Here is a 13,708-nt window from a genome sequence, read left to right as displayed (position 1 = left end):
CGATGTACTGTCAATTTCAGTGCTTTTAAACACACATCCACTCCCAAACCCACTCACTCTTTGCAGTAAATATTCCCCCCTTAGTCTCTTTTTGGTGCCAAGAACTGCTTTATTATCTACTTTTGTGCCATTTATTGTGGGGCTCCAATTGTCCCTCTCCCTACCACCCTCACTTCTAAAGCACGCACACTTCTCATTTTGAATACTCTACACCTTTCGGGGGTAATTTTGACTTTGTGCGAAAGTTTAAAATGAACTTTAGCGAATCAGCAGCCTGTTTTACATCTTTTCCAATTTTTATTTCCATAAGCCTAGAGTATAGAAAGTGCAGGTGTGAAATTAAAAAAGAAATTAGGAAAGCAAAGAGAGGGCATGAAAAAATATTGGCAAGTAAAATGAAGGAAAACTCAAAGGTGTTTTATAAATACATAAAGAGCAAGAGGATAACTAAAGTAAGAGTAGGGCCTATTGGAGACTGAAAAGGTAACCTGTGTGCGGAATGGAAGATGTGGGTGTGGTTCTTAATGAATACTTTGCGTCTGTCTTCACAAAAGAGAGGGACGATGCAGACATTGTATTTAAGGAGAAGTGTGAAATATTAGATGAGATAAACATAGTGATAGAGGATATATTAAGGGGTTTAGCATCTTTGAAAGTAGATAAATCGCCAGGCCCAGATGAAATGTTTCCCAGGCTGTTAAGAGAAGCAAGGGAGGAAATAGCGGAGGCTGAGCATCATTTTCCAATCCTCTCTGGCTACAGGTGTGGTGCTGGAGGACTGCTAACGTTGTACCATTGTTTAAAAAGGGAGAAAGGGATAGACCGAGTAATTATAGGTCATTCAGCTTAACCTCGGTGGTGGGCAAATTATTGGAAAAAATTCTGATGGACAGTATTAATCGTCATTTAGAAAGGCACGGATTAATCAAGGACAGTCAGCATGGATTTGTTAAGGGTAGGTCATGTCTGGCTAACTTGATTGAATTTTTTGAGGAGGTAACAAGGTCAATGAGGGTAGCACGTTTCATGTAGTCTATATGGAATTTAGCAAGGCTTTTGACATGGCAGACTGGTCAGAAAAATAAAAGCCCATGGGATCCAAGGGAAAGTGGAAAGTTGGATCTAAAATTGACTCAGTGGCAGGTAGCAAAGGATAATGGTCGATGGGTGTTTTTGTGACTGGAAGGCTGTTTCCAGTGGTGTTCCACGGGGCTCAGTACTAGGTCCCTTGCTTTTTGTGGTATTTATCAATGATTTAGACTTCAATGTAGGGGGCAGGATTAAGAAGTTTGCAGATGATACAAAAATTAGCCGTGTGGTTGATAGTGATGAAGAAAGCTGTAGACTGCAGGAAGATATCAATGGACTGGTCAGGTAGCCAGAAAAGTGGCAAATGGAATTCAATCCGGAGAAGTGTGAGGTAATGCATTTGGGGAGGGCTAACAAGGCAAGGGAATACATAATAAATGGTAGGATACTGAGAGGTGTAGAGGAACAGAGCGAACCTTTGAGTGCATGTCCACAGATCCCTGAAGGTAGCAGGACAGCTGATAAGGTGGTTCAGAAGGCATACGGGATACTTTCCTTTATTAGCCAAGGCATAGAATATAAGAGCAGGGAGGTTATGCTTGAACTGTATAAAACACTAGTTAGGCCACAGCTAGAGTACTGTGTACAGTTCTGATCACCACATTACAGGAAGGATGTGACTGCACCAGAGAGGGTACAGAGGAGATTTACGAGGATGTTGCCAGGACTGGAGAATTTTAGCTATGAGGAAAGACTGGATCGGCTGGGGTTGTTTTCTTTGGAACAGAGGAGGCTGAGGGGAGACTTGATTGAGGTGTATAAAATTATGAGGATAGAAAGGACCTATTTCCCTTAGCTGAGAGGTCAATAACCAGGGGCATAGATTTAAAGTAATTGGTAGAAGGATTAGAGGGGAGTTGAGGAGAATTTTTTTCACCCAGAGGGTGGTGGGGGTCTGGAACTCACTGCCTGAAAGGTTGGTAGAGACAGAAACTCTAATCACATTTAAAAAGTACTTGGATATGCACTTGAAGTACTGCAACCTACAGGGTTATGGATTAGGCTGGATAGCTCTTTCGGCCAGCACAGATACAATGGGCCGAATGGCCTCCTTCTGTGCCATAAATTTCTATGATTCTATGATTGAAGTCAATGATTACATAGAATTATATAGAATTACATAGGATTTACAGCTCAGAAACAGGCCATTCATCCCAACTGGTCTATGCTGGTGTTTATGCTCCACACGAGCCTCCTCCCACCCTAATTCATCTAACCCTTCAGCATATCCTTCTATTCCTTTATCCCTCATGTATTTATCTACCTGCCCCTTAATGCATCTATGATATTTGTGATTAAATGTGGCCACCTATTTTAGGCTGGGCACTTTCACCAAATGGCAGGAAAGTAGATGGGCAACTGACATGGATGATCCACCAACCGACTGAGTGACCAGCTGAAAATCAGGTGGTAAGAGGAAAATCCAGGCCTTGGTAACCAATTTACATTTTAGAATTTTCCAGACAGCAGCAATAACTCTAATACAGTGTTGTCCAATACATTAACCACTATCCACACATGGTTAATTGGTAATCCAGATGTGGCTAATTGCCTTTTTTTTGTCTTTTAACACTCCTGTGAAGCGCCTTACTACATTAGAGGCACTATATAAATACAAGTTGTTGTTGACCTCAATACTCATTCGCATGGCACATGCACGTTAACCAATTTGTGCATTTGTTTGTAAAATGGTACAGTGAAAAGCAGGGTGTGTGAATGTATTTTGATGTGTTCATTGTGCATGCTTTACTTTCTTGGTTACTGCTTATTGGTTATCTGCTAAAATGGAGTGTAACATGGGTGAAAACCCCAGACTTCAACACCATGGAAATACCAACAACAGTGTATGGAGAGGGGAGCTTGCAGAAGATCCAAAGGCGACATGAGGTAACACTTTTTTATGCAGTGAGTGGTTATGATCTGGAATGAACTACCTGAAAGGGTGGTGGAGGCAGATTCAATACTGGCTTTCAAAAGGGAATTGGATAAGTACCTGAAGGAAAAAAAATTGCTGGGCTACAGGGAAAGGGCAGGGGAGTGGGACTAGCTGAATTGCTCTGGCAGAGAGCCGGCATAGGCTCGACGGGCCAAATGGCCTCCTACTGTGCTGTAACGTTACTATGATTCTGTTATTGACGTCAACTCAACCAATCGGAATAACCACTCCAAGCCAGCCAATAACAAACAGCTCCAATGGGGCTCGTCAGGGCAAAGAGCAAGTAACATCCAACTACGTTCCCGATAGAGAGCAGGAGTGGGTCTGGTGCACAGTTGTACAATCAACATTCTCAGCACTCTGATGAAATCAAAGTACGGCTCGGAATTGTCGGAAAAAAAAACTTAAGCTGCATGTCTGACATGTGTTGAGTTGGTCAAATTCATGCTAGAATTCCAAACTTTGGTTTTGCATTGAATGGTGGTAGAGGGTTGTTAAAACCTAACTCTTTGACCAAGCTATAGATCATCTGCCCTAATTTCTTCTTTATGTGGCTCGGTGCCAATTTTTTGTCTTATAATACTCCTGTGAAGCGCCTTGGCACGTTTTACTACGTTAAAGGAGCTATATAAATACAAGTAGTTGTTGTCAAGTAAATGTACAGATGAAGTAGTTACCTGTATTATTACGTAAGGCAGTTTCTATTACAATTTGAGCATGTGGCTAAAACAGTGCTGCTATAGCCGCTCCTGTGTCTAGTCAATGATTTATATTGGACAACACTGCTCTAACAGTGTGTCTGACTGAGAGATGCAACAAATAAAGTTGCTTAAGCGTTTCTAAGGTGACTAACAGGCTACCTCCCGAAACAACAAAAAATGCTGGAAACACTCAGCAAGATCGTGAAGCCTCCCGATCCGACTCAGCGCTTGGTATCTCGAGCGTGAACCCTGCGGCATTGCGTCACTTCCTTCCCATGTGCTCTTTGACCCGATGAGTCGCGCTAGGGGGCGGGGTGGGACGGGGAGCTGGCGCGCTCGCGATCTTTGGCTGTGGCCGCTCTGTTCTGCTGCGTTGCGCAGCGTCTCTATGGAGCTGGCGGCCTCCGGGATGATGGCGGACTTTGATGCGATCTATGAAGAAGAAGAAGACGAGGAGCGAGCTCTGGAGGAGCAGCTGCTGAAGTACGCGCCCGACCCGGTGGTGGTGCGGGGATCAGGACACGTCACCGTGTAAGACCAACCGTAAAACGGGGGGGGCCGGGGGTGGCGGCACGGAGAAAGTAACCTGAGCCGCGGGAGATGACAGGGAGCCAGGGCCCGAGCCTGCCTAGGGTTTAGGTCCAAGGTGTGAAACAGCGTTGACACAGAGCCCAGGCAATGGCGGTAACAGTCCACCCCACGCCAGCCCGGGATGACCGCGATGTCCCGCTGTTTCTCTGCAGAAAAAGTTAATGTTGATTGTAATCGCGACGCTGCCCAAACATCCTGGTGCAGTGAACAGTCTGACTCAGCTTGAGTCAACTCCCAGTAGAGGGTCTTTTTCACAACTCTGCAGGTGATGGGAAGAGTAGTTCAGCTTCATCTCTCAAAGGAAGAGAGATATGGGGATCAACCTGGAAACTGATGCTCAGTGTAATGCACCTTACCTATTGGAGCAGTATGGGGCAACTGAGCAAGACGTAGGTTAAAATATCATTTTGCTACTGTATATTTTTCTTTTTCGATTTCGTCCAGAGTTTTGTCATGTTGCTGTGCATTCTTTGAGCCTTACTGCTTCCTAAAGTATTGTGGCATTCATTTGAGGATATTATCTCAACATGCTTTAAAAAAAAAATAGGAAAACACCTGGCCTGTTATAGACTAAACTGCAGCTGGTAGATTTATTAATGAATTTTATTGTACATTTAAATTTCTCTTGGGTCAGTTGAGAACATGATTAGTCAAAGTTATGATGCAAGCTGCAGTCAAGTAACTTGTCAATAATTTGTTGAGGTTCATTCACAGGTAGTGTGTACTTAGGTGAAGTACCGGATGATGCCTGACACCCATGGAACATTACCTTAGCAAGGAGTCAATTACGTTGGGAAGGAGAAAAATTGCTGATGAGACAAATTCATAACAAGTAGAAAGATGAAGTTAAAATTGCAGAAGTTGTACCTATTTGTACGGGTGGGTTCAGAATGAACTTGTTAGACAAAATTGGGACTACGCTAAATAAAATATAGAATCATAGAGTGGCTACAGCACAGAAGGTGGCCATTCGGTCTGTCAGGCCCATGCTGGCTCTCTGCAAGAGCACTTCAGCTAGTCCCACTCCACTGCCCTTTCCCTGTAGCCCTGCAATTTTTTTTCCTTCAGGTACTTATCCAATTCCTTTTTGAAAGCCATGATTGAATCTGCCTCCACCACTCTTTCAGGCTGTGCATTCCAGATCCTAACCACTCGCTACTTAAAGTTTTTCTTCATGTCGCCTTTGGTTCTTCTGCCAATCACTTTAAATCTGAGTCCTCTGGTTCTAGACCCTTCTGCCAGTGGGAACAGTTTCTCTCTATCTACTCTGTCTAGACCCCATATGATTTTGAACACCTCTATCAAATCTCCTCTCAACCTTCTCTGCCCTAAGGAGAACCACCCCAGCTTCTCCAGTCTATCCACATAACTGCAGTCCCCCATCCCTGGAGCCATTTTTGTAAATCTTTTCTGCACCCTCTCTAAGGCCTTCCCATCCTTCCTAAAGTGTGGTGCCCAGAATTGAGGCCAAACTAGTGTTTTATTAAGGTTCATCATAACTTCCTTGCTTTTGTACTCTATGCCTGTATTTATGAAGCCCAGGATCCCGTATGCTTTTTTTAACCACTTTCTCAACCTGCCCTGCCACCTTTTGTAATGCTGAACTATTTACAGTGGCCACAGTGAATAATGCAATAAAGTATAGCTTTGCAAATTTGCATTTGTAAATGTAGGCACTGAGTTTGATGGCCTTTACAGGATTTACATTTTGTTATGAATTTGAGCCATGTAAATTGTGGATCTCTGTTGTAACCTAGCATTATTGCACAGTTTTGGCTGGTTTTCCAAAGCATTTTGAAAGAGTCTAATGTATCCTTAATACATGTTTGCAATGAATGGTAGTGAGAGATTAAAATAGAAGTTTGGGGGAAATTGTGTATTTAAAAAAATAAAAAAAAATACAAATTTCGGCCTATTTCAGCAATTAAAATGTACAGCAGTCTTGATTTCTGAAATTTTAGCAGTCACTACCTGTTTTAAAATTTGATTTGAACCCTTGGGAATCAACTTGATACATCGAGAGGATCTATCCTTGCCCCCCTCCTATTTCTCATCTGCATGTTGCTGCTCTGCGACATCATCTGAAAAGATAGCGTCAGTTTCCACGTGTAAGCTTACGACACCGAGCTCTACCTCGCTACCACCTGTGTCGACTCCTCCACTGTCTCTAAATTGCCTGACTGCTTGTCCGACATTTGGTACTAGATGAGCAGAAACTTCCAACTAAATATTAGGAAGACAGAAGCCATTGTCTTCGATCCCTGCAACAAACTCTGTTCCCTAGCCACTGGCTCCATTCCTCTCTCTCGCAACTGTCTGAGGCTGAACCAGACTGTTCTCAACCTTGGTATTGTATTTGACCCTGAGATGAGTTTCCAAACACACATCCATGCCATCGCTAAGATTTCCTATTTTCACCTCTTAACATCGCTCGACACTGCCCCTGCCTCAGCTCATCTGCTGCTGAAACTCTCATCCTTTGTTACCTGACTATTCCAATGCACTTCTGGCCGGCCTCCCATCTTCCACCCTCCATAAACTTAAGGTCATTCAAAACTCTGCTTCCCGTATCCTAACTCGCACCAAGTCCTGTTCACGCATCACCCCTGTGCTCGCTGACCTACATTGGCTCCTAATAAAGCAATGCCTCAATTTTAAAATTCTCATCCTTATTTTCAAATCCATCCATCGCCTTGCCCCCATCCTATCTCTGTAACCTCCTCCAGCCTTACAACGCTCCGCGATATCTGCGCTCCTCCAATTCAGGCCTCTTGCGCATCCCTGATTATAATCGCTCCACCATTGCCGGCCATGCCTTTTGCTGCCGAGGCCCTAAGCTCTGGAATTCCCTCCCTAAACCGCTCCACATCTCTACCTCGCTTTCCTCCTTTAAGATGCTCCTTAAAACTACCTCTATGACCATCTGCCCGAATATCTCCTTATGTAGCTCGTTGTCAAATTTTGTTTGATAACGCACCTGTGAAGTATCTTGGGATGTTTTACTATGTTGAAGGCGCTATATAAATGCAAGTTGATGCTGATATACATAAATAATGATGGATAACAGCCTGTGCTATACCAAGAAATTTAGGATAAACAGGTTGATGAGTCTCATCCTTAAACTGCCTGCAATTTTCAGTTCCCTGGAACTGTACAATCAATTATTGTCTATTATCTGTTGTATGTATTCAGAATTGACATCCATCACATGTAGCAACACCTCGAGGGAATCCTCAGTCAAGTTTTGAACATGTTGTTATGAAAGCAGTATTAAGCCAATATAAAGTTCACAGTGCAGCCATCAATGGATCATCAAAACTTAACTTCCCAATACTTTAATATCGCTCGATATCCTAAATTGTAAAGACTGAAGCAAGGGTGGTGCATATAATTTTTCAGACAGTTCAGAGGTATCAAATACTTCGCAGAGATTGTCTTTGTGTAGTGGAACGATGAGTGGAGATTCGATTTTATCCTGAGATTGAAATTTGGCAATGTTTAGATCTTTAATTTTCATCATTTGGATCCCTATTTAAAATTCAATCCTGCATAAAACTTAGAATAACTTTTATTGTCTATTTTGGTCTTTTTTAATAAAATTAACAATAGCCGATAACCTTACTGAGAGCTGGTTTGGTGGAGTTAGCGAGCCCAACAGATGATTTGATATCAGTAGATGTAGTCAATAGCACAGTGCAATGGACATTAGCGTTCAGATGGCCTAAGTTCTTTCACACTGTTATTAAAGCAACTCTAAGCAGTTGCTGATAAGGTCTATAGCATTCAGTAACAACTACAAAGAACACAGAAATTATCGGAGACAGGATAATTACAAAGATTATAGGCAGGATTTTCATTGGGCCGTGGAGGCAGGATTGGAGGTGTGTGGGGGGTAAAAATCCTGAAATTGGGGGGCACGAACCCATCCCGCCCCCAACCTGCCTCCATGCCAGTTTCAAAGGAGGCGGGTACCCGACCCGCACTGGGACCCGCCTCCCCGAGGTGGGAAGGGGATTAGTGCCAATTAACTGCCTGTTAACAGGTAGTTAACATGCAGTTTTTAGCCTAACCCCTATTTTCATGAAGTGTGGGATTCCCGATGGCTCCAAGCCACGCCAAGTTAGCGAGGCGGGCTGAAGGGCTTGGAGGGGTCGAGATGTCTGGTGTTCAGGTGAGTGATGGGTGCATGAGTGCAGAGGTAAGTGTGTTTAAAGTGTTTAAAGAAGTTTTACTTACCTTTACAGCCTTCCTTCATTCAGGTCTCGGGAGTCCCTCATCTCACCAGCACAGAAAGCAGAATGGCCGCGATCTGTCAAAAATTGCAGCATTCAGCTTTCTGTTCCGGAGAGATCTCTAAATCATCGGAGAGGAAGGAATTAACTTGGAGTACAGATTGTCAGTGTTTGACAGCTTCAAACAGCAGTGAAACACTGATATTTCATCTGTCAAAAGGTCTTGACAGATGAAATATCAGTCTGTGACGTCACCTGTTGCTGGGTGGCCCTTAATTGACCTGCTGAGCCCGCTGGGTGGGCTCAACAAGGTCAATCAAGTCAAAATTGTGTGGGTTGGCTTGAACTCAATGGAGGTGGGACTACAACCCCGAAAGTTGTAGTCCCGCCTCCTCAATGAAAATCCAGCCCTATATGTATGATCTGTTTATACTAGGTGCATTAATGTTTTTAAGATATGAGTGCTGAATGCCTCATCAAAAGAACAGGCTTCGGATCAGGAGTAGGCCATTCAGCCCGTCGAGCCATTCAATTAGATCATGACTGATTTGTACCTACCTATCTTCCATAACCCTTAACACCCTTGCCTAACAAAAATTTATCAATCTCAGTTTTGAAATTTTCCATTGACCTAGCCTCGACTGCTTTTTTGGGGAGAGACTTCCAGATTTCCACTACCCTTTATGTGAAGCAATGCTTTCTGACATCATCCCTGAATGGCCTAGCTCTAATTTTAAGGTTAGGCCTCCTTGTTCTGGACTCTCCCACCACAGGAAGTAGTTTCTCTATCAACTCCTTTGATCGTCTTAAATACCTCAATTAGATCACCTCATAATCTTCCATACTCAAGGGAATACAAGCTTAGTTTATGCAACATGTCCTCATAATTTAACCCTTTTAGCCCCAGTATCATTTTGGTGACTGTGCTGCACCCACTCCAAGGCCAATATAGCCTTCCTTAGGTGAGTAGCCCAGAACTGAATGCAATACTCCAGATGGGGTCTAACCAGAGCTCTGTACAGCTGCAACATAACTTCCAGCCCCCTGTATTCCAGCCCTCTTGAGATAAAGGCCAACATTCCATTAGTCTTTGTACCTGTCCACTAGCTTTTAGTGATTTCTGTACTTGGACCCCTACATTTCTCTACTCACCCACAGTTTATACATCCACATATAAAGCAGCTACCCATCATTTTTGATGATGTGTACTAATTGCATCATTTGCAAGCAAAAGGAATTGCAAAATTCAATGTTACAAAAAATGATGCATTTTTAAAAAGGGTACTGATGATGAAACATGCATTTTAAACAGAAGTTAATCGTGTACATAATCACATTGCTGTGAATAGGAATGTATGCACCTTTGCAAAATAAGTATTTTAAGTGGACTCCACTGTTAATTGTGAATATCAATCTCACCTGAAGGGATGCATGGAAACGAGAAAGGCTTATCGTGCAAGAGCATTGCTTTTTTATAAAAGTCACTTTTTTTTTCTTTTATATAAGTCACTTGTGTAGAACAACTTGCTGTAGGTACTTTAACATGTTTTGTAAATATAAAAGTTAGCTGGTGACAGAACATCAATACTAGTCTGAACTGATCTTTGTTTTTATTGACTGCTTGTCAAATTTGAACATCCTCAATCCTTCCTATAATATTTAATGGGAAGTTTAAGTATCCGTTTTGACACGTGGACACCTGCTTAGTTTGAACATTGTCAAGATCAACAGGACTGTAAATTGCATGCACATTATTTGTGATAGGATAATATTTGACCTCTACTGTATAATGAAGTGAAATATGAAAAGCACTTCCACCTTTTTGGCTATTGGCATATTTTGACATGCTTAAATATTTGAGTATAGCAGCATTTTTTCTTAGAATAAGCTGTCAAAACCTTTTCTGCTGAGCTTAGGTCGTGACCAGTCCAAAGCTTTATGGTAGCAATGTCGTAGTATGCTCTGCAGTAATTCCATTTAATAGTAAAATTCTCTTCAGTTTTGAAGACATGCCTCTTTTAGAGTATAATAACTCATACAATACATTTTTGAGTTAAATCTGATTATAAAGTAGAACTCTTAAATGTTACGGGGCCCGTTTTATTGTAATGTTGGTTCAATAATGCACTGGGGGGAAAGCTTAGTATATTGATGTAGGACCAATATTGCAGCCCTTACAGGGTGATGACAGGATGACAATTAATGTATGTTTTATCTAGTACCTGTATATTTGGGGAAATTATACAGTAATAAATGCTATACAAGTATTCACCATTTTATTAATCAGATAGTTTAGCTAAATTGAGCAGCAAACTTAAATGTGCAGTTGCTGCACGATTAAGCCCTGTAAAATTCTTATCAGTTAACCATTGCATTCTTGACTTAGCATTGTTAGTCCTGCTGTTTGGTGGTAGCCTATCTAATTAGCCACAGTACAAACTGGCTGTGTTGTGTGGCTATTATCTTCCCAGTCATCAGGAGGCTAAGCTTTTATTTTTGGGTGTCATCTGGCTCACTAACATTAAGCACATAATCTAGCCTGGGATTGCAGTGCAGTATTGAGGGAGGTGCAGTATTGAGGAAGTGCTGCATTGTCAGAGGTGTCATCTTTTGGATGAGGTGTTAAACCAAGGTACTGTCCGCCTGCTTGGGTAAAAGATTCCATGCACTATTCTGTTAACCAAAGGTATTGAGGGATCTGGGGCAAAGGCGGGTATATGGAGTTGGGCCACAGATCAGCCATGATCTCATTAATGTCGGAAGGGGCTAAATGGCCTACTCCTGTTCCTATTCAAAGAAGAACGGGGGCGTTCTCCTGATTTCTTGACCAACATTTATCTCTCAACCAGCACCATCAAAACAGATTAGCTGTTCATTTACCTCATTTGCTGTTTGTGGCACCTGGCTGTGTGCAAATTGGCTGCTGTGCTTCCCTACATAGCAAGAGTGGTTTATGCTTCAAGAGTAATTCATTGACTGACAAACATTTTGGGATGCCCTGAAGACATGAAAGACACCATAGAAATGAGAGTTGAAATTCATTCTTTAAAACTCGAGGTAAGGTCACAGCCTTATAATTGCTACCTTGTGTGCAGGTTGTTTTATCATGTTTGGGCCCTGCTTCTCTGGCGGTAGCTGTAACGGTGGATGCGAATAGTTAGTGAGCTCCTTGTAGTCAATGCATGTATGTGTTTAATTATTGTGATGCAATCCCTGCAAGTTTATCAAGTGATAAACTACAGTTGGATATTGGAAAATAACAGTCAGTACATATTGGAAAATGGAGGGTGGGAGTGATTGCAAGATTCAGCCACAGGAGGAAAACTTGAGCAGTTTATCACCTGAACCTTGAGATTAAATTATTTTCAATGTGCTCACTCGTGCACACCTATTTTCATGTATTATAATATGAAGTCTGACCTGCTATATGTCAGATGGCATTTTTCAGCAGTGGGTGCCATTTGACCAGGAGGCTTCATCCAGTTCAATACATGATAATCCTGATTGAACAATTAAATTTGTGAAATCAACACAAGATTAATAGAGCTTAATCTATACTGGATTACTGGAAAATTGATGCCTGTTATATAAAAGCATAATGAAAGAGTAACTGCATATTTTGGTTTCACTTTCTTCTAGCCGTCAAGCCAATCAGTTGTAAACATTTGCCTTATGGAAGTGTTCCAAATTATGGTTGATTCCTGGCATTTTTGTTAAAAACACTAGAATCACAGTTTTCAGCTTTAAAACATTCCTGGAACTTAACTGTCTCACCTGATTGTCATTAACACTGATAAAATACGCTGTGACCATAATTAGGCTGTTTTGAGTCTCATTTCTTGATATTGCAAACACATCAAACCATTTTACATTATAAAGTGACTTTTTGATGTCCTGCATCATTTTGGAAATTATTTTGAAGCATGTATTTTACGAGCTAATATTCAAGGGCTGTACAGCTCTTGCTGTTTCCCTAAGAACATTATTTATTAAACAAATTTGTATGTTTAGTTGTAGTGCAAACAATAGTATTTGGAACCAGTCAATAATACTCATTTTCAATAAGTGTAATTGCAAATACATGCAACTTTCATTTGTGGCAGGAGTAATGCTAAGAATGAAGAACACAGAATCATTATCACAGTTGTATTTGTCCTCTAAACCCTGAAGATACTGTCTTGTCTTTGGTCCCCACCACAAACTCCGTTCCCTAGCCACCGACTCCATCCCTGTCCCTGGCAACTGTCTGAGGCTGAACCAGACTGTTCACAACCTTGGGGCCATATTTGACCCCAAAATGAGCTTACGACCGCATATCTGCACCATCACTAAAACCGCCTGTTTACACCTCCGGAACAGCACCCGACTCCACCCCACCTCAGCTCATCTGCTGAAATCCTCATCCAGGTCTTTGTTACCTCTGGACTTCACTGTTCCAACGCACTCCTGGCCGGCCTCCCACATTCTACTCTCCGTAAACTTGAGGTCATGTAAAACTCTGCTGCCCTTGTACTAATTCGCACCATGTCCTGTTCACCCATCACCTCTACTCGCTGATCTGGTTAAGCAACGCCTCAACTTTAAAATTCTCATCCTTGTTTTGAAATCCCTCCATGGCCTCATCCTCCCTATCTCTCTCATCTCCTCCAGCCCCACAACCCTCCGAGAGATATCTGTGCTCCTCTAATTCTGGCCTCTTGAGCATCATGATTTTAATTGCTCCACCATTGGCGACTGTTCTTCAGCTGCCTAGGACCTAAGCTCTGGAATTTCTTCCTTAAACCTCTCTACCTCTCTTTCCTCCTTAAAACCCACCTCCTTCTGCCCTAATATCAAAGTTTGTTTTATAACTCTTATGAAGCACCTTGGAACGTTTTAGTATGTTAAAGGTGCTATATAAATGCAAGTTGTTGATGAATGCTGTGGAATTTGCGGGGGTAGCTTTATTCTGTTTGTTTTGCTGGTATTTATCAACCAGGGTGCCTTTTGCTGTTGTACTTGATGACATTAATGCTAAAGAACATGACCTAATCCGTGCTTAATTTATTGGGTGATAATCTTCAGTTGGTAACTGAGAAATTACATTATATGTTACAGAGCAATATTCTTAAAAATGAAGACCCTTATATGTTACTGACTAGTATAGGAATAACTCTTTG

The 13,708-nt window shown here is 42.0% G+C and overlaps 1 protein-coding gene across 2 annotated transcripts in view; it reads left to right on the top strand.

The window, feature by feature from the left end:
* The first annotated feature begins 2,869 nt into the window (after nt 1-2,869).
* The window catches only part of LOC147123278 (cysteine-rich hydrophobic domain-containing protein 2), a 54,948-nt gene continuing 44,109 nt past the window's right edge, over nt 2,870-13,708 (top strand). Inside the window, exon 1 of one of the 2 annotated variants that reach the window (XM_085969983.1) lies at nt 2,870-2,976. In XM_085969983.1, the coding sequence (XP_085826109.1) occupies nt 2,936-2,976 (41 nt within the window). In that variant the 5' untranslated portion in view covers nt 2,870-2,935. Of the gene's footprint in view, nt 2,977-4,041; nt 4,258-13,708 lie in introns of those variants that run through there. The other variant, XM_085969976.1, reaches the window with a different exon arrangement.

Source organism: Somniosus microcephalus, chromosome 2 (genome assembly GCF_052327205.1).
Source record: "Somniosus microcephalus isolate GS21.2 chromosome 2, FLI_Smic_1.0, whole genome shotgun sequence".
Taxonomy (NCBI): domain Eukaryota; kingdom Metazoa; phylum Chordata; class Chondrichthyes; order Squaliformes; family Somniosidae; genus Somniosus; species Somniosus microcephalus.
This window is presented reverse-complemented; position numbering and strand designations above follow the sequence as displayed.